Source organism: Cetorhinus maximus, chromosome 18, assembly GCF_964194155.1.
Source record: "Cetorhinus maximus chromosome 18, sCetMax3.hap1.1, whole genome shotgun sequence".
In the NCBI taxonomy this organism is placed as follows: Eukaryota; Metazoa; Chordata; class Chondrichthyes; order Lamniformes; family Cetorhinidae; genus Cetorhinus; species Cetorhinus maximus.
In genome coordinates, this window is record NC_135896.1 from 32274534 (window position 1) to 32302207 (window position 27674).

Sequence of the window (27674 nt, forward strand, 5' to 3'; positions counted from 1 at the left end):
ACTAAAGCAAACAATTTGACCTGAGGGTGAGGGGGAAGGGCCATCTGAAACTCTATCATATATCCACATTTATGCATTTTTCAGCAGGAAGCAATCAGAAACACTCATCACCCCTTCACCACCAATGACAGCCCAAGAACAGTTTTTTTTGGCAAAAGCGATTATTTATTGACTAAGAAATTGATCAGGAGGCAGGCAATGAACAGTTGCTGCACAAAGCAAACTACTTATCGAGTAAGTCACAGAGTGTGTAAGAAAGCAGCAAGCTGCATCTTTTTTTTACACAGTTTTGATGTTCTAATCAATCATTTTGGTTATCAACAGGATATTATCTAATTGGCACTCCTGTGTGAACCTTCTGCATCTGCGTAGCTAAATTGTAGAGTCTGAACATACATTTGGGATTATGTTTCATTGTAACTATTCATTTTTTTGGATTTAATTTACACTGGACACTCGTTTTGGTATCACTGGACAACATGCCTTTTACAGTGGAGCTTGATCACTGGCTAGGAATAATAAAACTACAAGAAATCACTGCTACTTCATTTCATCACGGAGTTAGAATCAAGACAATTTAAAAGCAAAAGCACAGGATTTCTGAATAAAATGGGGATGGCCTCTTCTGGGAATTTTTTTTTTGTTTAAACTATACTGATTTCCTCTGGAGCAAAGTTGAGAGCCTGGTTTTTAACTTGAGGGAATCTGGATACTGGATTTGGATCTGCAGCAGTCATCGCACGATGTTGATGGAAAGCATATTTCTGTAGCCAATCTCCAACAATCTATTGCTTTGACTGCAGGCTATATAAAACACTTTTCTACAAGGGTGAGCCCTGCATATGAGCGCATTAATTCTCCATTTGTCATGAAGCTATTAAGTATATTTTTGGAAATTAGTTTTTTTAAATACAGGTTTAGCCTATGGGTGTGTCTTAATTGGATTAAAGCCAGCTAGTTTGGGTGCTTTGATGTATAGTAGTTTTGAGGTGTGAACAGTAAGGCAGAGTGTGTTTGCATTTTGTTGAATAGAGCATTCAAGAAGGGGAGTGAAATCTGGCACCTAGCTAGCAGAGACCAAGCAATGTTTATATTACTAATAAAATTGGTACTATGAAAGGGGTTTTATTGTTAGAAGAGGTGGAATTCAAAGGTGGACACAATGAGAATTTACATTCAATGAGATGTGCTATAACAGAGGGCAGTTTTGTGTGTGCAGGGCAGAGGCAATGTAGGATCAAAGCAGCTATAAGCCCACCACTGTTCCTGCAAAGGAACCAAAGCGAAAGGAACCTCATTTTGAATTTGTAAGGTGAAAATGCTTTGCCTTTGTGCCTGTTTAAAGTCTATGGGTTGCTGTTGCCTTAGTGGAGATTAGTTTGGGAATTAGTTAAAAAGTTATGATAGTAGTAATTTGTAGCCAGGTGTATATGTTTAACTTGTGTAAATTAATAAAAGTCTCATGTAATTTGATATAAAAATCTCTCAAGAACTTGGGGTCTGATTCCTGAATTCAGAGCTGCATCTCAAACATACCACTTAAAAATATAGGTTATGACAGTTGTTTAAAGTTTCTCTCTGGGATTTTTTTAATAATTAAACTTTACCAACTGCTGGGTCATTACAGCATTATCTTTTTCACTGGCAGTGATCGGTTTCTTTTGTTCCTGAATCCAACATCACACATTCAGGCACTTTGATTTTAAAAAAGGAAACATAGCCTGTGCACCTGCATTTTTGATATACTGACATGACAGCCATTTTATTTACTGGAAAGAAAATTAATTAAAAACAAAGCAGGATGTAACAGCTGGTTAGGTCACTAAGTAAAGAGCTATGCAGTGTTCCTTATGGGTCACCTCATGAACACCTGACGCCAAGTCAACTTCAGACTGCGCACACCTTTGTAAATCACACCAACCATCTGTTCAATTTTGTTGCCTCCATGCATTAAGTTAGATCATTTTTTGAAATTATCCAATTCACTGCATCAAAAAAAGCACCACTTTTATCTTACAGTCAATGTTAAGTATTTCAACATTCATTTACATCAAGAAATTTAATCAAGCAATTTCAGTTGTGACTGTAATTTTAAAAATACCAATGTTGTTAAGGAGTCTTCACATTAGTATTGAGAACACTTCATTTACCTAAGTATTAATTTAATTCTGAAATAAAATGCAAATATATTCTTTTTAAACAGTTTATGGGCTGAATTTTTCTGTCGGCGAGCAGGGGGAAGGGCCCACGCGCCGATGCATAAAATGACGCGGGATGATGTCGGGCGGAATCCCCGATTTCATCCCGCCCCATTTAAATTTTCAGGAAAGCGGGCCCACAGCAAAATCAGCTGTGGGCCCGCCGACCTGTCAATTGAGGCCATTGACAGGATCATTAAAACACTTAAAGGACCTGCCCATTCAACCTTAAGGTTGCCGGGCAGGCCAGGAGCCCCGGCGGCAAATAGGGAAAACATGAAACCTCATCCACCGGTGGGATGAGGTTTCATGTTGGGATTTAAAAAGTTTAACAAAGTTTTAGTGTAATTTATGAACATGTCCCATCTCATGTGACATTGTCACATGAGGGAGACATGTTAAGGTTTTTTTCTTCTATTTTTAATGTTTTCACAACTGTCAGCGATCTCTCTGAGACAGCACTTAGCCTCAGGGAGCTGTGTGCTCCTTCGTGCCATTTAAAATGGCGGCGGGGCCCGCTTTTCCGGTGGGGATTGGCTCCCCCCCCCCTGCTGGAGATTGGGTCGGGCCCACCCACCCGGTAGGCAGAAAATTCTGCCCTATGTAAATGCATAATGGAAAATAAGTTATGTAAACGGTTTGTGGGAACAGTGGCATATCAGTTCTGGTACAGGACTATTAATCCAAAGACCTGGGCTAATGATCTTGACCCATGAGCTCAATTCCTGCTATGATAGCTGAGGAATTTAAATTGAGTTCATTAAATAAATCTGGATTAATTAATCTATCAGATTGTAATTAAGAACTATCTGGTTCACTGATAATTTTTTCCTTAGGGAAGGAAATCTGCCTTCCTAGCCCAGTCTGGCCTATATATGATCCCAGCCCCTCAGCAATGTGGTTGATGTGTAACTCCTCGTGAAATGGCCTAACAAGCCACTCAGTTGTTAAGAAGAAGACTCACCATCATCTTCTCAAGAGCAATTAGGGAGCTGGCAATAAATACTGCTCTTGCCAGCAACACTTGCAACCCATGAATGAATAAAACAAAGCAATATTGTATTATGGTGTCTTATTAGTAATAACCCAGAGGCACACTGAAGCCGATTGTAGCAGCCAGCAGTTACTGACATTGCTGGTACAGAACAATGATCATATGCAAGATTTTCCTGGTCTATAACGTTTAATAACTATGGGGTTCAAAACACAAAGTGCTGGAAATGCATCATCTGTGCAGAGAGAAAAACAGTCAACAGTTCGAGTGCAATACAACTTTTCTTCAGAACTGCAGGTGCTGCCTTGCCTGCTGAGTATTTCTAGAGCTTTGTTTTTAATTTCAGATTTTCAGCATTCACAGTATTTTTTGCTTTTATAATAAAAATTAAGTGTTTTATTTATTCATTCCTGGGATGTGGGCTTCACTGGCTGGGCCAGTATTTATTGCCCATCCCTAGTTGCCCTTGAGAAGGTGGTGGTGAGCTGCTTTCTTGAACTGCTGCAGTCTGTGGTGTGGGTACACCCAGAGTGCTGTTAGGGAGGGAGTTCCAGGATTTTGACCCAGCAACTATTAAGGAACGGCGATATATTTCCAAGTCAGGATGGTGAGTAACTTGGAAGGGAACTTCCAAGTGGTGGTGTTCCCATCTATCTGCTGCCCTTGTCCTTCTGGATGGGAGAGGTTGTGGGTTTGGAAGGTGTCTAAGGAGCCTTGGTGAATTCCTGCAGTGCATCCCGTAGATGGTACACACTGCTGCTACTGTGCGTCGATGGTGGAGGGAGTGAATATTTGTGGGTGGGGTGCCAATCAAGCGGGCTGCTTTGTCCTGGATGGTGTCAAGCTTCTTCAATGTTTTGGGAGCTGCATTCATCCAGGCAAGTGGGGAGTATTCCATCACACTCCTAACTTGTGCCTTGTAGATGGTGGACAGGCTTTGGGGAGTCAGCAGGTGGGTTACTTGTCGCACAATTCCTAGCCTCTGACCTGCTCTTGTAGCCACAGTATTTATATGACTAGTCCAGTTCAGTTTCTGGTCAATGGTAACCCCTCAGGATGTTGATAGTGGGGGATTCGGTAGTGGTAATGCCACTGAACATCAAGGGGCGATGGTTGGATTCTCCCTTGTTGGAGATGGTCATTGCCTGACACTTGTGTGGTGCGAATGTTACTTGCCACTTGTCAGCCCAAGCCTGGATATTGTCCAGGTCTTGCTGCATTTGGACATGGGCTGTTTCAGTATCTGAGGAGTCTCAAATGGTGAACATTGTATAGTCATCAGTGAACATCCCCACTTCTTGCCTTATGATGGAAGGAAGGTCATTGATGAAGCAGCTGAAGATGGTTGGGCCGAGGACACTATCCTGAGGAACTCCTGCAGTGATGTCCTGGAGCTAAGGTGACTGACCTCCAACAACTACAACCATCTCCCTTTGTGCTAGGTGTGACTCCAACCAGCGGAGAGTTTTCCCTCTGATTCCCATTGACTCCAGTTTTGCTAGGGGTTCTTGATGTCACACTCGGTCAAATGCTGCCGTGATGTCAAGGGCAGTCACTCTCACCTCACCTCGGGAGTTCAGCTCTTTTGTCCATGCTTGAGCTAAGGCTGTAATGAGGTCAGGAGCTGAGTGGCCCTGGCAGAACCCAAACTGGGCATCAGTAAGCAGGTTATTGCTAAGCAAGTGCCGCTTGATAGCACTGTTGATGAGACCTTTCATTACCAGATGGGTTTTCAACAACTATCTGATAGATACATTGCTCCCAATACTAATATTGGCTTTCTATTCCAGATTTAATTAATTAATTTAATTTCAATCGCTCAGCTGCTATGGTGGAAACTGAACTCATAACTCCAGATCATTAGTCCAGGCCTCTGGATTACTGGTCCTGTAAAATAATTGTTTACTACTGTCCCCACAAAATATTTACATAAATTATACATAAATTATACATTATGCATTTACATAAATTGTGTTTTTTTTTTTGCAGCCTGTTGCTCATCACAATCCAAGCTTGCCAGTTAGTGGCATAACAGTTATTGAGATAAGGTAACTTGAGTGAGGAACAAGAGCATTTCACTTTTAAAATATTTTCTTCTGTATTTTTAACTGGGCCTCCCCCATGATTAAAAGAAAGGATATGAATAAAATTGAAAAGGATTTTAATGTTGAAATGCCACTGACTAACAAGCTTATTCTTACAGTGAGACGGCTACATCGCAAGCTAGGCACACTGTAGAGCTAATTCCGCTTCAATGATTTTTTTTAGCTCAATGTGTAGCAACATGCTATGCATAATAAACAATGCATGTATTTATATATCATTTCACTATGGCTATGGCTCATTGACTTGAGCAAAAGTTGGCTATTTCCCTTTAAAGTACTGAGATAAGGCACCTTTGCCTTTCTTTTAGAAGATAGGAATGAGCCTTTCTTTTAGAAGATAGGAATGAAGCATATTATCATACTCTCAGTAAACACAAAGGGTACAATGCATCGCTTTCAATCTGGTCAGTGCGATAATACGTCTGAATAGTCTCTGCAGATGCCTCTCCCCCTAAACTAATGGCAAGTTGTTTATTCCAAAATAACTGGTAAGGTCAGATTTGAAATCAATTTATCCATCAATCAGCATCTTCTAAATGAGGCATTTGGGAGATTTTTCTGGCCATCCTCTGCTGTGGTCTGATCATTGAACTGATGCAGGACAAATTAGAAAATGGAACTGAAGCTGTAATAGTCTATTACAACGATATCCAGTTCTAGTTTTCACTTGAGTGACTGCAATACGCGCCAACTATAATAATGAAATTTTATATTGTGAAATAATGGAAAACATAAGTGACCAAGATAAGGCCAACCAACGCAAACTATCATTTATATCTATGACAAGGGCCAATGTAGAAAAATTTTTGCCTCACTCCTTTGATGAGTCCAAGCATTTCTAAGAACATATGCTGTTTACTGATTTCTTCGACTTGCCCAGTAAAGAAACCATCATACCCTCTGTAACAAAATGCTTCCCACAATGTCTGACAGCATCTGCGGAGAGGAATACAGTTAGCGTTTCAAGTCCGTATGACTCTTCAACAGAACTAAGGAAAAATAGAAAGGAGGTGAAATATAAGCTGGTTTAAGGTGGGTGGGACAGGTAGAGCTGGATAGAGGGCCAGTGATAGGTGGAGATTGCCAAAAGATGTCATAGATAAAAGGACAAAGAGGTGTTGACGGTGGTGATATTAGCTAAGAAATGTGCTAATGGTGACATTAAGGGTAGGAAGCAGGACGAGCAAGGTACAGATAGCCCTAGTGGGGGTGGGGTGGGGGGAAGGAATTGAAATAAGCTAAAAGGTAGAGATAAAACAATGGATGGAAATACATTTAAAAATAATGGAAATAGGTAGGAAAAGAAAAATATATATAAATTATTGGAAAAATTATCGGAACATCTTCGGTCTGTCCGCAAGCATGACCCAGACCTCCCTGTCGTTTGCCATTTCAACACACCACCCTGCTCTCATGCCCACATGTCCGTCCTTGGCCTGTTGCAATGTTCCAGTGAAGCTCAACGCAAACTGGAGGAACAGCACCTCATCTTCCGACTAGGCACTTTACAGCCTTCCAGACTGAATATTAAATTCAACAGCTTTAGATCATGAAATCTCTCCTCCATCCCCACCCCCTTTCCGATCCCCCTTTTTCCAATAATTTATATATATTTTTCTTTTCCCACCTATTTCAATTATTTTTAAATGAATTTCCATCAATTGTTTTATCTCTATCTTATAGCCTATTTTGATCCCTTCCCCCCACCCCACCCCCACTAGGGCTATCTGTACCTTGCTCGTCCTGTTTTCTACCCTTAATGTCACCATTAGCACATTTCTTAGCTAATATCACCACCGTCAACACCTCTTTGGCCTTTTGTCTATGACATCTTTTGGCAATCACCATCTATCACTGGCCCTCTATCCAGCTCTACCTGTCCCCCACCACCCATAAACCAGCTTATATTTCACCTCTTTTCTATTTTTCCTTAGTTCTGTTGAAGAGTCATGCGGACTCGAAACGTTAACTGTGTTCCTCTTCCCAGATGCTGTCAGACCTGCTGAGTTTTTCTAGGTATTTTTGTTTTTGTTTTGGATTTCCAGCATCCGCAGTTTTTTTGCTTTTATCTTAGTGCTTCTCACAATAATGTTTTCATTGTATAGCTCTCATAGTTTCAGGTTTCTCAAAAGTTCATTGCTAGTGAATGTTACTTTATGTAAAAGGATTATTATAGGAATGGTTATGATCATGAGTGTTCATTTAGCCTCTCATACAGCCATCTGAGGTCTATCATTTTCCTTCAATATCCGAAGCAGATAAAAAAATTTCTGGAATTCTGCTAAACAAAACTGAGAAATAAGATATTACTTTTGCCTAGTTAAATGCCGCCTTCTTAAATGGATATTACTCTAATAGAATGTGCATTCTGGAACAAAAGGATCGATGGTTCAAAGCCATAAGTTGACTATTAATAACAGTTAAGCATGTTCAACTCTGAATTTTAAGTCATTTTTGAAAGGCAAGAAGGATACATATTGAATGCAGAAAGCAAACAGTCAGCAATAAGTTTATCCCACAACTACTACAGAACATGAGTAAGTCGGTATTCTGCCATTCCCCTTCACTTATTCCATTTATACTGAAAATAGTAATTAACTAGCATTATTTTTATTATAATGTCAATTGTCTGCATGAATCCATGATGATATATACAATACTTGCATATGGTTGTCTCTGGAACAGTTAATGGTGTCTGATGGGAATATCCATGGTACCATCAACATCCAGGGGTTCCTGTTGACTGAAAGAACAACTGGACTCTCCACATAAATGCCATGTATATTACAGTAGGCAAGACCCATGGCTCACCGAAGTGCCTCTACCACCCACAAGGCACAAGTCAGGAATGTAAGAGAATACTCTCCACTTGCCTGAATAGGTGCAAATGCACAAAATAAACATAAGAAGCTCAACACCAAAGATAAAGCAGTCCTCTTGATCAGCGGCCCATCTTAAAGATTTACTCTCTCCACCACTGGTGCATTGTGGCTATAGTGTCTCCTATTTACAAGATGCACTTCATCAACTTGCCAATGCTTCTTCAAGAGCACCTCCCAACATGTGACCTCCAACAACTAGAAGGACACGGGCAGGAGATGCATGGGAACATCATCACCTCCAAGACCTATCATTCCAACATGGATGTGGTCATTCCTTCATAGTCACTAGGTCAAAATCCTGGAACTCCTATCTAATACACTGAGATCACCTTCACCATATTGGCTACACCTGGTTCGAGGGGGGGTCCACCACCACCACCTTTGAAGGCTACTGGGAATAGGCAACAAATACTGGCCTTGCTAGCAATGCTCATATCCCGAAAATATAAAAGAAACCACTGAAGCAATTACATGCCCAGGTATCTCTATTATTTATTAATCAGAATTTTCTAGTGAGTCTTAGAAATTAAAGTATCTAACTCTTGCACAAGATACCAGCAACAGCTAGTCTGGAATTAACTAAGTACAGCTCTCCTCAGAACTTTGAGTCCATCGCCAATTACCTGAAAAATTATAATTATATACCTGCACCATTTGCATGCTGTCTTTTCCACAGTTGTGAAAGAAATCTTGCAACACAATCACCATGAAATAACCAGCATTTCTATGGTAACACATACACATTCTACCTTACCCACATCCTTGAAGCCAATGCTGCTTATTTATCACTCGTGACAAAGCCATATCAAATCTTGTGCTGTATGTAAAAATATTCCTTGTGTTTTGTTTTGTATGGTCTAGCTTTCTTTGAGCAGTGAAGTTACATGATTGCTTTACCAGAGGCAAATAAAGTGAACACTTATAGCCATAACCTTTCGTGCATTAACTCTTTTAAACAAAATTTCACTTTTATTGCTGGCAGAATCCGTCAGTCACACTAGGTTTCAATCCATCCAGAATAACTCATCTTGTTCTCTCAGTAGTACAGAATGAAGGCCTGACACCAATCATTAAAGCAATACATTCCTATACAACCCCTGCTTTGAATATAATAAATTGACATGCAGTAGCACGCAAGAACTGTAGGAAACCAGGTAAAAACAAATACAAATATGACATACAAGTCTGTAACCAGAACAATAAATATGCTTTAACTTGAGAATATTGTTTTAATTCCACCCACTAATGTTTGTTTTCAGCACTAATGTGGCATAAATAAACTAAATAAATGGAAGCAACAAATCAATAGTTGGTCAGTTCAGATTTTGGAATGCTAACTCATTCTGTTCTGTGGCAATCATAAACAACTATACCCCATTTATTTCCCAGCAGAGCATTACTCTCAGATTTTGTTTCTGAGTCAGTCAGAAACCCATCAGACCGGAGGCTCCAATTCAAACTACTGAGAAATCCACACAAGTAGAGTACCTAACATAGAGAGCACACTCTCTCCATAGATCGCAGCATATAAGTCGACCTGGTGTGTAAGACAGCCCCATTCTTCTGGCACCAAAAATCATGTCCTTGCATATTCTCAGTGTACAAGTTGACACATCTTTATAGCCATGACCTGCTATACTTTCATTAGTAGTCAGCCTCAATATTTTGCTACACAAATGCATGCTTTACTTACCTTGTAACTAGGCACAAGGAATCAAGTAGGTGATACGGGCTGGGCTGTGAAGATGCGAGGGAGCTTAAGACATGCCCACCCACAGCAGACCCCACACAGCGAATGGCAAAGAGAAATGAGTCTTCTAACAAAAAGAATGAAGTATGAAGCTGGTTTCAAGCTATAAGTCGTAACATTTGCTAACTCGTCAAATAACTGTAGTGCACCGAGGGAATTCAATGTTAGTGAAATAAAACTGGTGCGTGAGTGGACAAAGAAAGAATCCACTCTGAAGAAGATGCCCCAGCCCAAATGCGCCATGAGAATAGGGACCAGTCATTGATCTGAAAAGCATGTATTGGAACTGGTCCTAGAAAACCAAAATGGTTACATTGTCACCAGAAATGCAATGCCTATATACAAGCTTAAGTAGGCCAAATCAAACCCTGAGTGCAGCAAAGATTTCAGAACAACAGCTAGTTGGTGTAGCCCCTTTTTGGAACAAAAATGCCAGGTGTTGTGGCAGAAGACCAAGATCGCTCAGAGACTACCAACGGACCTCAATGCCAAAATGACCAGTTTCCAGCAATTCATCATCAGACAGTGGCAAAAACACAAGTACCCATTATGCCACAGTGACAACATGGATAAAATGCCCATAAATTTTGATATTCCCAGCAACTGAAATGTGGAATGGAAAAGTTCAAAAACAGATCTAGTGAAATCCACAGGAGATGAGAAGGCAAGATTCATGGTGGTATTAGTTTGTATGGCTGACAGAACAAAATTAAAACCAAGGTAATTTTCAAATGTAAAAACATGCCGAAAATCAAGTTCCTTGGAAGAGCTTTTGTGCATGTCAATGACAATGGTTGGGTGGATAAGGGTGGAGTGAAGTTATGAAATGATAATAAGTGCAATAGGCATTCCAGTGACCTACGTAAGAAACGCAGTTTATTAGTGTGCAACATGTTCAGATCCCACATAACCGATGAGATCAAGAGGCACCTGCGAAGAAATAACAGCCAAATGATTTATACTAGGGGATCTAACATCTGTAGTTGAACTTTTAGATGTGTCTCAACAAGCCATTCCAAGGATCATGTTTTTGCCAAATGGAATATAGGTGGATGCTTGATGGAGAAAAAACTTTGCCAAACAGTGGAAATATGCATACTGCCCAACTTGATATTTTGTGTAGTTTCATCACCAAACCGTGGGATGCTATTAGTGGACAAACTGTCGTCAGATCATTCAAAGAATGCGGAATATCCAATTCAGTGAATGGAAAGGGATGTCATTTGTTGTGGAGGGATTATTCTGAAACCAAAAATGCCACATCCCATCCAGAGTGGGATCTTTACAATGATGCTGTAGTAAAAAGGGGACTTAGAATAAATTCAAGAAACTCTTTGCATCAGATGCCGAAGACATTTAATTTGATGGGTTTTAAAATGCTTTCATTGTGGTTAAAGGTAACTTTGTATAATTAATTTATTCAATAAACTGTGCCACACCAATTTAACATGAATTACCAGTGTTTTCTTTTCACATTTCAAAATGGCAACCAGTCACACTGGGAGTTCACACTTTATACTCGGTGTATAAGTCAACCCCCATTTTTGGAATGATATTTGAAGGCTTTGAAGGTCAATTTATATGTTGACATCTACGGTACCTACGAATAATCAATTTAAAACAGGTTGTAAAAAGCCAATGCCTAGAATCTCCCAAATCTCTGTCTGGGTAGTAATGGAATTGATTGACTAGGCGTCAGCCACGGCTCAGTGGCAGTACTTGGGTAGCACCAAATTCAAAAGATTATAGGTTTAAGCTCTACCCCAAGCCTTGTGCACATAAATTGGATTAACACATTTTCACAGTGGACACTGCACTGTTAGAAATGCAACTTTTGAATGAATCATTGCAGTAAGGACCTGTTTATCCTCTTAGTTGGAAGTAAAAGATCCTGTGAAAATATTCAAAGAGCGGGGGCCTTCTCCTGGTATTCTAGTGAATATTTATCCTTAACACCACTTAAATAGCCTCTCTAGGCATTTACCTCATTGCTATTTGTGGGACCTTGCTCTGCGCAAATTGGCTATGGTGTTTACCTATTTTACAAAACAGATTACACTTCAAAAGTAGTTCATTAGCTATGAAGCACTTTGGGATGTACTTAGGATATGAAAGGCATTATCAAAATGCAACTTTGTTCTTTCTTAAATTCCCACAGCCTATCAGAACAGGGCATTTCTTGATCTACCTACTAAAGGCATTACTTTTGCAGGGTTACATGGTGCCAATTGAAGAAAATCTCATCCCTCAATGGCAGATTTACCAGTCATCAACAACAACCTGCAGATGTTTATGATAAGAAAGAAAATAGCCACAGTGCATTGGATTGAACTGATAGCGAGTAAACCTACAGAACAACAGCAGGAAGTATTTAACTAAGTGTTTGTTATGACACAAAACCAGTATATACATTGAAAATGCAAAGGTTCCACTCATGTAATTAAGCAACCATGGTCAACAAATGAAGTGAGAGAGAGTATTAAGCTAAATGAAAAGGTTTATACAAATGCAGGGATAAAACTGGAAATTCAGCAGACTGTGATAGCTATAAAAAGCAACAAATTTATATAAAGGAAGTAATGTGATGTACAAAAAGGAATACAATGCCTTCCAAGGGATATGAACATTAACAGAAAATGGTTTTATAAATACATATTGGCAAAGATAGTGACTAAGGGGAACAAGGGCCCAATTAAGACAGATGCAGATGAGTCTACCATATTTAGGGGAATGTTTACTTTGTTAAGTGAGTATTTTGTATCCATTTTCACAGAGGACAAAGAGGACACACTACCAGCAGTACAAAAGGAGCCTAAAAAATAATCAAGGGGAGGAACAGTGAATTTCATATACGTTAAAAGTGGAAAAAATATGTGGGACTTAAGATAGCGCCATGTCCATAAGACATGAAAGAGATCAGAAACTGTTTAAATGAAACCTTACTTTTTGCTTATTGAAAAATTGACTTTGCTGGACCAAAAACATGGCTGCTATAGGTCACATCATTTGCAAGTTGGCTACAGTTCTGGAAACTTCCAACATTAATTACAGGACAAAACACAACCCTCATCCTTGTGGAATTTCACACCTATCATTGTGTGGACCCATTACAGTCAATGAAACAAGGGAGCAGCAGATGGCCTGTCTCCCTAGCCTGAACGTATCACAAAGAGAAAGCCATTGAAACTCATTATACCTGTGGAAGCGCTAATAAACACCATCTATCTCCTAAGGTAAACAATGGATTTTAACCAAAGGCATAGAAACTTGTTACGCTGAAACTGACTCATCAATGGGCAACACCACATGACCTAAGCTCCTTTGGCCTTTGGAAAGTTTTAATGTTACATTCCTGGACTCCCAGGGTAGTCTGCTGTTAAACATCCAACCTGTCAACACCAAAGCTAGATCAAGGCTAACAACAAAGCCTACCTTATACCTAAACCTCCTCAAAGCCTGGTTCTCTGGAATGATTCCTGCCATCACCTATAGTGAAGTGACCTCACCCTGCTGCGTCATCACCAACTTTAAAGAAATTCTGCAACTCCTGCTTTCAGCTAGCTGAACCTGCCTGAACTTTAACTCCTACATGAAGGAACCCTCACTGGACTCTCAAATTCACATGAATTAATATTCATATCTTTAGTTTCCTTTTGTTTTAACTTATTCCTAGTTATAAACTATTTTCTTTCCTATCTGCCTCTTGTGTCCTTGTGTGTGTATATGTAGTTGTGACAACCCAAAAAAATCTCCCGGGTTTGAATATATGAATAAACAATACTTCTGATTTAACCCTAAAGAGAGTTTGCTGCAAGTCACTTTAAATTCGACTTCACAAACACAGGGTTTGGGGAAACATTACACAGCCTATTTCAAAAATTAAAACACATCTGCTTATGGACAGATGGAGAGAAAAATAAAGGAGTTCAGTTTGCCTCTCTCCCGATCCATAACAATAGATAAATCTCCGGGATTTATGGTTTCCACCCTAGAGTATTAAAAGGAATAAGTGAGGAAATTGAAACACAATAATCATATCCTCCATGCCAACACAATGCCAATTCATGCCCCTCACCCACACCCATGACACTCCATGACCTCCATAGCCAGTAATTCAGTATCTACCATGGGCAGCTCTCACACCTATACACTTACTAGTGAAAACAATTCCCATTCATGAAATCTATTTGAAGCTTTTAAATCTCCAGCCTGTTATAAAGTCTCAAACGAACTTCCATTCATATGCCACATAAAAGTGAGCTATTTACTTAATAGCATCTTTAAACTGTCAATTGAACTGTGAACTAAGAAATCTCTGCTGAGTTAGTTGTAACTTTTGAAATATTCATAATAACATTATAATAGCTCTTGGGGAAATGTCAACAAACAACTCTATTGAAACTGCACAACTAGATGCTAATTTATCTTCTAACCTGCACCAGATGCCCTGCCAATCAAAACAGTCCAGCAGATGTTTTTTTTTTAACTCTCACTGACAGCTACAACTTATTTTCTAAGTTTAAAGAGTGGGGGATTTAAAGTTGAATCTGATCATGACAGTTTTACAGACTTTATCTGCCCTTCAAGAGCATTTTGACCTACTCCACCAATTTGTGACACGTGCGGGCTAAGACCCTTGCAACAGCCAAAAATGTGGTCTGTTTGAACACAGACCTAAGTTCAAATGGCCCTTCTGAGTTTGAGTTATTGGATCCAGGTCCCACCCATTATTTTTAAAGGTCCATGGATTCTTCCCAGCCCATCGGGTCTGAATCTTAACTCCAAAAAATGGGTGGGTTGGGGTTGTGTCAGTGGTTAAAATACAAAAATCTGAAAATCAGGAACCCAGTCTACCGTGAATCTGCTCATTCCTATTTTAACAGATATGGGCTGATGACCCCTGCAGGACATCTGTAGTATTTTGCTTCTGTATGAGTGTCTATTGATGTTACCTCCATGGACTTCAAGAAGGCACTTGATAAGATTGCAAGTAAGAGACTATTAGCAAAAACAACTTTGGAGGTTATCTTGTGATACACATTGGATGGTAGGTACAGAAAATAATGATAAAGGAGTTAAAAAATAGGGATATAGGACTCATTCTCTGACCAACATAATGTGGAAAGTGATGTGCTCCTGTGACCTGTACTGGGCTTCATATTTTCACCTAATATATCAATGACTTGGATGAAGGAATAGAGAGTTGTATATCCATGGTTATAAATGACAGTTAGTTAAGGGAAGAATAAGTTGTGTAGTTAGGACCTGGAAGTTATGAAGGAACATAGTGGGAGTGCAAAACTGTGGCAGATGGAGTTCAATGCCAGGATGTGAGGTTATCCACTTTGGATCTGAGAAAGACAAAAATCAGTAACCTTGCTCATTGATGAGATGATAGCTGTGGAGGACCAATGGAATTTAGGTGTCCATGTACACAAATGACTAAAAGCTAGTGTGTGAGTACAAAAAGTAATCAAACGGGTTAAGTAGGATGTTGGCTTTTGTGGATTGAAATATAAAAATGAGGAAGTGATGCATCAGTTGTATACAAACTTGATCAGACTACACCTGGAACACAACATTCAGGTTTGCACACTAAACTTCAGAAAAGATATATTGGCTTTTTAAGTGGTGTAACATAATGATACTAGGGCTTAAAAGAGTCAATTTTCAAGGATAGGTTGCATAAACTTGGCTTCTATTCCTTTTGAGTTTAGAAGGTTGAGGTGGGTTCTAATTGAGGTATTTATAATTATAAAAAAGATTCCACAGGATCTATAGACCATAAGACATAGTAGCAGAAATTAGGCCATTTGGCCCATCGAGTCTGCTCTGCCATTCAAAAATGTTGATAAGTTTCTCAACCCCATTCTCCCGCCTTCTCCCTGTAACCTTTGATCCCCTTACTAATCAAGAACCTATCTATCTCGGTCTTAAATACAGTCAATGACCTGGCCTCCACAGCCTTCTGTGGCAATGAATTCCATAGATTCACCACTCCCTGGCTAAAGAAGTTTCTCCTCATCTCTGTTCCAAAAGGTCTTCCCTTTACTCTGAGGCTGTGCCCTCGGATCCTAGTCTCTCCTACTAATGGAAACATCTTCCCCACGTCCACTCTACCCAGGCCTGTCAGTATTCTGTAAGTTTCAATCAGATCCCCTCTCATCCTTCTAAACTCCATTGAGTATAGACCCAGAGTCCTCAAACGTTCCTCATATGTTAAGCCTTTAATTCATGGCATCATTCTCGTGAACCTCCTCTGGACCCTCTCCAGGGCCAGAACATCCTTCCTGAGATACGGGGCCCAATATAGAGAGCAACTATTAGCAGGAAGATCCAGACAAGAGGACAGAGCCTTAAAATTAAAGCTAAGCCATGTAGGAGTGAAATCAGGAAGAATATTTTGCAAAAAGTAATAAAAATATGGAAGTCTCTTTGTAAACAAAAGGCTGCAAATATTAGGACAATTGGAATTTTCAAGATTGCGATCAATTGATCCTTGTTAAGCAAGAGCATCAAGAGAATGGAAGGAAAGCAAGGAGATGGTATTGAAGTTACCTCAGTCATGAGGTATTTTCACTACAGAGCATGCTCGATGGACTAAATGGCTTACTTCTGGCCCTATGTTTATTTGTTTCCTGCATTCCTATGATTGCCACATCTACCATAAGGTATCATTCCTCATCAGGCTAGTAACCAAATAGTAACTAAGTGACTAACAAATATGGGTTTGAGTCCCTAACAGGCAGACAGCAGTGAACACAAACTCCTTCCATCTAGCATGATGAACATGAAAATGCATTGCAACCATTCCCCTGAGCGTAGCATGACACAGAACAAACCCTATTGATAAGTGGTTCCACCAATCGGAACATCAATTCACTTCACTGCAATGTGCCATGCCTCTTCATGTATCCCACACATATAAGGCATATAGAATAAATACATCATCGAACATTTACACAAAAGGGGTGAACAAGAGATTATGGTGATACATAATAGCAGTTTTCAACCATAGCTTGGAAGAGGCATTCAAAACCTGAATAGTATGTGTTTAACTGCCAACGCTCTATAGCAATTAGAAGTACAACTTGGAACTCATTTGTTGAGTATGCGATCCACACAGATGCCAGAATAACTGCAAGAGTGTGTTTACAGTGTCTGTATTCCACTGATTGCTCAAAGTGTTTGCATACCACTACCTCAATAACAATTGCAGGTAGGACAACATAAAATGCAGTCAGGGTGAAAACAAGATTTGAATGTAAAATTGCCATAGTGGCAGCCTGGATACGAAATTGGCTAAGGGACAAAAAGCAAAGAGTTCTGATGAACTTTTGCTTTTCAGACTGGAAGGAAATAGACAGTAGTTTTCCCCAGGCAACAGTGTTAAGCCCACTGCTCTTTTTGATACATGTTAAAGACCTGGACTTATAAAAGGGGCATTTTTCAAAGATTTAAGATGATAATTTGGAAATGTAGTAAACAATAAGGAGGACATAGACTGGTAAAATGGGCAGATACGTGGGAGATGATATTTAATGCGGAGAAGTGTGAAATAATACATTTTGGTAGGCAAAGCAAGGAGTATGAATGAAATGGTACAATTTTATAAGTGCTGTAGGAAGAGAGAGACCTGAGTGCGTATGTACATAAATCGTTAAATGTGGAAGGATATTGTAAGAAGACTGTTGAAAAAGCATCTTTGCTTTATTAATAAAGGCATAGAGTATAAAGTTATACTAAACCTTCATAAAATTCTGGTAAGGTCTCAGCTGAAGTATTATGTTCAATTCTGTGCATTACAACTTAGGAAGGATATGAAGTCTTAGAGAGTGTTAAAGGAGATTTACACAAATGGTACCAGGGATGAAAGATTTCAGGTATGCGCAGAGTCTGAAGAAATTGGGATTGTTCTTGGAGCAGAGACATTTGATAGAGGGGTTCAAAATCATTCATTATTTTGATAGAGTAAATCAAGAGAAATTGTTTCTAGTGGTAAAAGGGACAGTAACCAAAGGACACAGATTTAAGGTGACTGGAAAAACAAATCAGAATCAACATGAGGAAACTTTTTCTTAAGTTTTACACAGTGGGATGCTGTGATCTGGAATGCACTGCCTGAAAGGGCATTGGAAGTTATTTCAATAATATTCAAAAGAGAATTGGAATAATACTTGAAGGGAAAATATATACAGGGTAATTGAATTAATTAAATAGTTGTATCAAACAGCCAGCATAGGTATGATAGAATGAATGGCCTCCTTCTGTGCTGTATCATTCTATGACTTTTTAAAATTCATTCACAGGATGTGGGCATCACTGGCTAGGCCAGCATTTATTGCCCATCCCTAGTTGCCCTTGAGAAGGTGGTAGTAAGCTGCCTTCCTGAACCGCTGCAGTCCATGTGGTGTAGGTACACTCATGGTGCTGTTAGGGAGGGAGTTCCAGGATTTTGACCCAGTGGCAGTGAAGGAATGGTGATATATTTCCAAGTCAGGATGGTAAATGACTTGGAAGGGAACTTCCAGGTGGTGGTGTTCCCATGTGTCTGCTGCCCTTGTCCTTCTAGATGATAGAGATCATGGGTTAGGAAGGTGCTGTCAAAGGAGCCTCGCTGAGTCAATTATTTTAGGTAATTGTACATTATCAGTAGTAAATTGGTTAAAGGGGAAATAAATCAATAATGGCAATTCATTAGTTTTTGATTTTTCTTAAACTCTCCATATAAATTTCAAGAATAAAAGGTTACAACTGACAGCTGATGGTGTAGTGGTATTGTTGCTGGACTAGTAATCCAAAGACTCAGGGTAAGGCTCTGGGGACTCCAAGTTCAAATCCTGCTGCAGCAGATGGTGCAATCTGAATTCAATAAAAAATGTGGAATTTAAAGCCTAATGTCATTTAAAAAAAAACCCATCTGGTTCACTAATGTCTGCTGGTCTGGCCTACATACAGCAATGTGGTTCACTCTTGAATGCCCCCTAAACAAGGGCAATTGGGCATGGGCAATTCTGATGAAGTGCTATATTGTCAGTGGTGCAGCTTTTTGGAAGATACATTAAAAACCAAGCTCCACCTTCCCCCTCCTATGGACATTATTTCACAAAAGAGCAGGGGAGTCTTGGCTAATATTTATTTCTCAACTAACATCACTAAAACAGATTATTTGGCCATTAGCACATTGCTGTTTACTAGCAAATTGTCTACTGCATTTTCTAAATTAAACTAGAGACATTTCAAACTTACTCGCGTAGCGGTAAAGTGCTTGGTACAGCCAGAGATTGTGAAGGAAGCTCTCTTTGTAAATGCAAGTTTTGCTGTTCTTTTATAATGTAAAGTCCAGTCATGAAAATTGAGGAGCTGGAGTAGTTGGCCTCAATTTGGAACTATCGTGAGCACAAGCACAGTGAGTCAAGTGGTCTCTTTCTACACTGAAATTTCCATAACCTTCTGTTGTTAGTGGCATTTACAAGGAATTACACTGGTGCTTCAATAGTATTTGTATCTAAATCTAATGGAGAAACAGTAAAATGTTCAATTAATTGAATTTCCCCTTTTGTGGTACTGAATAACAAACAGATAAATCAGGTCAGCAAATGACTTTTGCAAAAGAAACAATACAGAACTATGAAGATGATTGCATATCTTGGCCTGGATTTTGTGGTAGTAATGATGGCAAAACTGCCAGTGTTCATCATCATTACTCCTCTAAGATTGACAACCACCTCTGGAATCTGCACATCCACAGTTAAACATGGAAATACAGAAGTTACTGTCAGTGATTCTGCACTTTCCCATATCTGCGTTGTTGAAGTCGCTGAAGACTACAATCAATTTGATATCACTGAACTGATGAGAACTTGCCCTTTTATACTCTTGCTTAGCATTAAAAACCCTTGAAAAAGTTACACATTGTTAAATGAGGTGGATTTTTAATAATGTACTAAGTTCATAATTACTGCTGCAAAACCTTTCTGACCTTGAAAACTTTAAAAAATGCTTTCATTAAGAAGTTTATTTATAATATTTTAGCTTCTATCATATTCCCATGTCTATGTTGCAATCATTTATTTCACCCTCTGTAAAATTGATTTAAAAATGAAAGATATATCAGTGTATTTTATTTCTGGTTTGTTGTCTGTAAGAATATTTTAATTTAATTGGCTGCTTACCCATGCCTACAGATCCCTTGACATTATGCTAGATTTAAACTAGTATTGGGAAATGTAAAATTCACACCACAGATGTTGCTAGATCTTAGTGGGCAGCATTCTTTGAGGTCAACGGTAAGTGTCATCACTTCAATGCTATCTGCCAATTCCATGCCCTTGTGTCCAGCACATGTTCATCACACATTAGATGTCACATTTGTTACAGATGCAAAACAATCATTTTTATTTTTTAAGAATGCCAGCCATTGACCTGGTTCCTGAAACTTACAAGCATTTACAACTGCTCTCTGACCTCAGTATTTTATAAGTAGCTACAATCGCCTGGATTTTCCTATTTAAAACCATCTCTTTAAAAAGGTGCAGTTTTATCACAAGAATGTTCCAGATAAAAGCTATTCATGGCAATATGGAACACACTACCCATAGGTGAGCCAGATAGCATAGATGAATTTAAGGTTAGGCTATAAGCAATAAAGGACTAGAAGGACATGCTGATGGGGTTAGCTGAAGAAGGGTAGGAGGAGGCTCATGCAGAACATAAACACCAGCATGGACTGGCATGATTCCATGTTGTGGATGGTTATTCTATGAAATTCATGGCAATCCACCTCGAAGTCCTCCCATTACAGCAGTTAATTGGCTCAGAAATGAAGTTGAAGTTTTTATCATCACTGCTCTATCAGGAAGTTAACTCTAGGTTTGCTCACTCTTCTCACAAGAGAACTTCCTGAAGTGCTAACATTTATATTTGTCTTTTGTTAGTTTGAACTTCCAGCCTTTGTCCTACTTTTGCAATTTTATGTTAATTCATCATATTCATCTTTTCCATACAATTAACAATCTTAAATACCTCCACTTCCAGCTGCTACCTAAAAATAGAATGCCCTATATGGGTTACAGCAGTAGGGTTGAATTTAATGGATGGAATGAATGTCTCTCTCTCTCTCTCTCTATCTATCTATCTATCTATCTCTCTCTCTCTCTCTGTATTTAATCCAAAATAAGATTAGAAGTTTGATCCTGTTCATTAGATTCCTACCTCTACAACACAAACTGATCTGAAATTTGGCTGTAATGTAGAAAGTAATGAAAAATAAGAGTCCTTTCAGTGGTTTAGGAGGAGGTCCTGTGGTACAATGGGTTGCCTCCCTGCCAATTGTTACAGGTTCAAGTCCCACTCCAGGACTTGATGGCCAAGGAAGGCGTATTCACAATGCAGCCAAACAGATTGAGCATCAACTTGTAAATCCAATGGTAGGTGGTAAGAGTGGAAGAAATTCCTGGTCAGCCATGTGATGGGAAGAAATGGGAGCCTCGACCATCACATTCCATTGCTCCAGACTGCAACAAGCATGGAAAAGTGAATGTTGCCACAGCAACTCGGACTTCTTGGAGTGCCAGTTAGCTGAGTTGGCTGGATGGCCAGTGTGGATCATATTGGTGTCAACAGCACAATCCAAATTCCAGCTGGGGTGGATGTGGGACCTGCTTCCTTGCCCTCCCGGTGGTGGAGATCATGGCTCTGTGGGCAGAGAACTCAAGAAGAGATAGAAAGGCACCTCTGGGGCACATATCCGGAAATGAAATGATTGCAGAGCCCTGATTCAAAGAGTACAGTCACTAAACTTGAATCCACTACTTACTTCAGTTGAATATATCTGATGACCTCCAACTGGCCTGGCCCATCAGATCTTCCCGGGGGGGTGTAGTAAGTGGCTAATTTTAGGGTTCTCCTACCAGGAAGAAGTTATTTGTGGGCAGAGTTAGTTCCTATAAAAGCACAGGAAGATTCCAGTCGATGAGTTATCATCCGCTGTAACAACCCGAGTGATGTGATTTATATTTTAAAATTATGTTTTGGCTCTTTTTATTAGGGCAGACACGATTAGTAACTCAATGAATCTGTTTACAGGCGCCTGATGATTTTGCTAATAATTTTGCTCATGTGAAATATCATTTTAAATGACTGACCTTCCTGCCTTTCCCTTTAAATATATTTGATCTAAGGTCTAGTTGGAGAAGTCATTGGCCCTGACAGGAGTCAACGTCACTTCTGCCTGTAACAAAATACGTACATGTGCCAACATCTGAAGTCTTTTGCTCTGAGTACCTGTCTTTGATCTCCTTTTACAAATATATGTTGTCACGACTGCCGATCCGGGTATTTCTAACGGTTACAGAGCAGGGGGTCTACAGTAAACGTGCAAGACTCAATTAATTAGTTCGTTATTCATCGTTTTAAGAATTCTTTTCAATTACAATACAATTTGTTTGGCTGCTAACATTGTGTTGGTGGGGGGGGAGGGGGGGGGTGGTTGGGGAAGGGGATTAATTTCACGACGGGAACCGAGATTTACACTGTTCCACAGTGTTTCTTAACAGATTTGATTTCCCTATAATCCTTCAATATTGATTGGTCACCAGGGGACAGACATGTCAGTTTCACTAGTGAAATTAACATAACTACTGACATCTCGTTGCTCAACTCACGCGTGCCAGCAGTTTGTGATTGGTCCGAACCTGTGAGGCTCTGTGTTAAAATCCACAACCTACAGTCTCCGCGGGCAGATTGTTGTTAGAAGAGGATCACAACAGTTTTTGACAAGGGATTGAGCTCGGCGGGTGGGGGGAATTGAAAAAAAAAGGACTAATGGTCCAGTCAGCTCGAAATACCGAGCCCATCGATCGCTTCACAATGGGACCTCTGCAACCATCTATATTGTAACCAATTACCCGACATTAATCTGCTTATTCACTACAGGTGCCGCGACACTAGTTAACATGCCGGCTGCAGAATCCGATGTGTGCCAACTGCTGGCGTGAGTTCCCGCAGCTCTGCCCAACGAGACACCTACTTTTAACTCTTTGCTTTCGGAATACAAGGTTGTGTTTACTCAGTGGAGCCTCGCTGATCGCGTCCATTACAGCACTGTCGCGCCAACCCCTTCAGTATGGGCTTAAACATGATATAGTGTACATACATGAAGGTGGACCAGATTAGTCAGCGCAACACCCTCCATCTCACATCTCAGTTTTGGGGGGGTGGGGGTTGGGGAAGGATCGCTCAATTCCATACAGGGCTGAAACCACTCTTGCGAACCTATCGTTTCGATTCACTGAGCCTATAGCGATTAAATAACTATCTTGGAGAATTAATTGCTGGCCAGACGCTTTCAACGAACCCAGTTATTTCCACAGACCCACTCAATGTATCAAGGCCTCTTCAGTTAGCATTTTGAGGACCTTTGGTGCGAGTGGGGCAATTTTCGTTTCAAAACCATTAGCAAAACTGTCAGTTTAATTTGCATAAATGGCAACAGTCATGTCTGCTCCCAATCCACATGGGGGGTGGGTGGGGGGTGCGAGGGTGGTGACAGGCAGTTCTCGGAGTAAGTACGGGGGTGGGGATGGGTAGAGGCGGGCTAAGTATTGGAGTGTAACCTCACCACCACCCACCCACCCCCCTCCCCTTTCATCATCCCGCCTGCTTTCCAAGAAATTTCTCGTTGCTCACACAGGGCGATTTAGTTCGGTGTCATTTTCACAGTCTCACACTTTTTGGAAATCTGGCACAAAACCCGAAGATCATCCAGAAAGAACTACCTTGCACTGTAGGATGGCACCGCGTATTTCGTGAGGGCAGAATTGATTTCAGCTCGGTTTGTAATATATGATTCACTGAACTAAAAATACGCCCGCAAGTTTCAAGGCTCGCTTTAGGGAGGGATTACAGTGTCACGTGACAAACTATAGATATTTCAAACGTATTCCTACAGAAAGGATGTGCACATCACATACACTGCTCGAATATGCCTCTACTCCAGAGCATTCGAGTTCCCATGCACAGCACTGGCCAAATGCATAGTCCATTGATGGAGAGCAGTTAATGTAGAGACCTGCTCTGCTCGCTTTTACAGCGCTTTATTGTACCCAGCAGTTAATGTATCGGCGATTAAGCGCCGCCTTTTCAATATTATCCCATTGAAGATCCGTATTTGCATTTACCACAATGGAACAATGCAGTGAAAATCAATACGTCAATGGAATTGTACATGGTGTACATCAGAAACACTACCACAGTATTCACCCAGCTGGTCCCAAGCCACAGACACACACACACAATTTTGTTTTGCAGAATGCAGTGTTAAAATTGCTCCAAGTGTTTCAAGATATACCCCGCCGAGTCAAAAAAAAAGGACATTTTCACGCTGACCATTAAAAGAAAATCGTTTTCATTACAAACTTACCGTACACTCCCTGGCCAGAAACGCCTTCGAGTACAACTGTTAGCAGCCCCAAGAGTAGATAAGCAAAATCCATCTTCACGTTAGTGTTAACATATCCAGCTTGGGAGCGCCGTTTTCGCGATGTGTCCTTCGGCGGAGTCTGAGCAAGCCCGGCTCCGAGCAACGGAGAGCCCCTCTGTCACCGGGTGACCAGAGGGCGAGGAACAGGAGAGGCCACACGAGATGGGATTGTGCTGCTTGTCCGAAGAGATGGAGTCGAAAGCGATGAAAGCGCCGGCTTACTCAAGGCTCTGGGAGCGGGGGTGGGATGGAGGGGAGGGGAGGGGGGGTGGAGAGAGAGAGAGAGAGAGCCGGGCAGAGCTAATAGCAAATCCCTGGGAAAAGGGAGCTGTGCTGTCCGTCCAGAAAGCGAGGGCTTTGCCGGGGGCTGAGGTGCTTTAAAAGTAACTCACGGCGGTCCCTGGAGATCAATTAACATCGCAGTTCTGCCACATCCATTCTGCACATTCCGCCCGCCGCCAACATACCCAGCGAGAAAGCGGGCGGTGCATCCGCTCCGGGCAAGCTGCTCTCTCCTCCAGCTTTCAGCAGCGACAAGCGGCAACACATTTATGATTCAGGCTGTAACATTTTCACTGGGTGTTATCGCCGTCCAAGTAGAAACCTCCTACTACCCCCCAACCACCCCACCCCTACCCCTACATCCACACACACACACACACACACACAGCTGGATCCGCCAGGTTTCACACACACACACACACACACACATACACACACACCAAATCACTGAGACGAGAAGTTCAGGATGTGTAGAGACGCCGCCGGCTCCGGGGTCGAAGAGGGTGGTCACCGAGAGAGGCAGAGGGAGAGAGAGGCACCCGACCAGGCAGCTGTACCATTCCCGCCCGCAGCCCCTCGGTCTAATCCTGGTCCCTTTCGTGAAGCCGCTGAGGTGAGAGGGCTTTTGGAGGAGGCTGAGGTGGTGGGGGGTGCTGGCTGAGAAGGAAGGGTCCAGGCGGAGTCGGGAGTAGCTGCTAGCGGAGCTGGATAATAATCACGTTGTTCAGTACGTGCCCCCCCCCGCCCCTCCTCTCGCTCGGATGGTGAACATGAAGCGCACCCGCAGCCGGAGACGTACAGGCTGCGTGACTGAAGCTCGTCAACAGCGAGGCCAGGGGAACAGACTCAAAACGCTCCATCCCATTCATCACGCATTTCAGCTGCATGGCGCTTCCCCACCCTGCATTTCCACATTGAGTAAAGCTGCTGTGGGAGCCAGAGAAATCAGAAACCGGGATGAGCGCCTCCGAGCCGCTATGTGTTCATTGATGCACATCTAATCCTCACGCCGGCCTTTCCACACACAATACAAGGCAAGCTCCTGATCATAAATAAACCTCTTTTATTTTACTGTTCAAACTCGCGCTGAGCTCGCCTTACTCTCCCACACCCCCACACCCCCCCCCCAATAGGTTTCATTGGAAAAGCCCCCTAATTGGGTGGTCGAGGCATCTTTGTGAAATTCACAAGAAGGGGCATTTGTAAAACATCAAAGCACAAATTTAAAGAGGCACTATTTATGGGAGTCAGTCCGAAGAAATTGGCGGGCCTATGCAACCTTTCACTTTTGAGATTTGGATCGAGATTCAATTCTAATAGATGAGGTGAGAGTTTACTCCTTGCTGGTTCAGACACTCCAGGGTCGCTGTCCACCCTCACTGAGAAATCGCTGCCACATGGGCCTAGGTTTAAGGTTCGGCACGAGATCATTCCTGAGTGGCAGTGATATTCGGCCTGGCTTTCAAGTGTAATTGCAGCTGGTGTAAGACACTATTGGCCAAAAATGTCAACTTTTTAAAGTTAAACTGGGTACCTGACAGAGGTAAAAACAAAAAAACTGCGGATGCTGGAAATCCAAAACAAAAACAGAAACAGAAATACCTGGAAAAACTCAGCAGGTCTGGCAGCATCGGCGGAGAAGAGCACAGTTGATGTTTCGAGTCCTCATGACCCTTCAACAGAACTAAGTAAAATTAGGAAAGAGGTGAAATCTAAGCTGGTTTAAGCGGGTGGGGGGGTGGGGGGGGTGCTTAAACCAGCTTAGATTTCACCTCTTTCCTAATTTTACTTAGTTCTGTTGAAGGGTCATGAGGACTCGAAACGTCAACTGTGCTCTTCTCCGCCGATGCTGCCAGACCTGCTGAGTTTTTCCATGTATTTCTGTTTCTGTTTTTGTACCTGACAGAGGTGGACGTTTAAGAGTCTACGAGTCAAACCACTGAGTAATGTTTATCTTGGCTAATAAACAGAGCTCTCTATTCCCAAAAGGACACAGCCCATTTGACTAAATCCAGCCACTTGCTACAGCTAAGACTTGGCGATGCTCCAGTGTGTGGAACCATAGTGTCCACCAACACAAGTGACTGGTCAGCCTCCCACAGTTTTGTTTTTGTATTCCCAGTTGGAGCCACACCACCCTTTGCGGTATCAGCATCTCGAGGTTTCGGGAGTCAATTGGAGTCCAATTTCCGGGTTTCATTGGCGATCCTGGCTGGTCAGTAACAGTTCCCTGGTGTACTGAGCACCCGCCTGCTTCAGACATCAGAAGATCCACATCCCCAATAAAGGGGATGGTCAAGATTTGGTTGTCGAGCAGGTCGCAAAGTTCCTCTCCATCTATCATAGTCTTACGCACCGTGAAAAGCCGTATAGAAGCAATTTGTGTCATGTTAGACAACCCGATGATCTTACCAACCAAGCCGAGTGATACTAGACTTACTTATCACCAATTGTTTCATCCAGGTCCTCAGGCGAGGAACGTTTTTGACGACCTGACCTGAGAGTTCAGTGCCAAGCCTGCAGCCATCGTGCAGACACTTCGGCGCACTGATTCCCTGTTTGTATTACTGGGGGCGGGGGGGGGGGGGGGGGGGGGACGGTAACTGAGCTCTTTGCACCGAAACGACCCATTTGTATTCGAGCCGAAAATTCAGCAAGAACAGAAGGCAGGACAACTAGACATACAAGAGTGGCCAATTGTTCAGAAGGTGCAACTGTTTGTGATTCTGATCAAGACACACCTAGATATCAATAAAATGCCCTTAAAGAACCATACAATGTTTATAGCACTGCACAGCATTCCGCCCATCGTGCCCGTACTGGCTCTCTGAAGGAGCTATTCACCTCGTCCCATTCCCCTGCCCTTTCCTGGTATCCCTGTAAATTTTCCCTTTTCAGATAATGATCCAATTCCCTTCTGAAAGCCTCAACGGAACATGCCTCCAGCACACTCTCAGGCAGTGCATTCCAGATCCTAACCA

General features: G+C 41.4%; 1 protein-coding gene across 2 annotated transcripts in view; it reads right to left on the reverse strand.

Moving 5' to 3' along the window:
• The window catches only part of mdga2a (MAM domain containing glycosylphosphatidylinositol anchor 2a), a 918070-nt gene extending 893054 nt beyond the window's left edge, over positions 1-25016 (reverse strand). For both annotated transcript variants that reach the window (XM_078562337.1, XM_078562336.1), the window contains exon 1: positions 24352-25016. In XM_078562337.1, the coding sequence (XP_078418463.1) occupies positions 24352-24424 (73 nt within the window). In that variant the 5' untranslated portion in view covers positions 24425-25016. The remainder of the gene's footprint in view (positions 1-24351) is intronic.
• Between the last annotated feature and the right edge of the window lie 2658 nt (positions 25017-27674).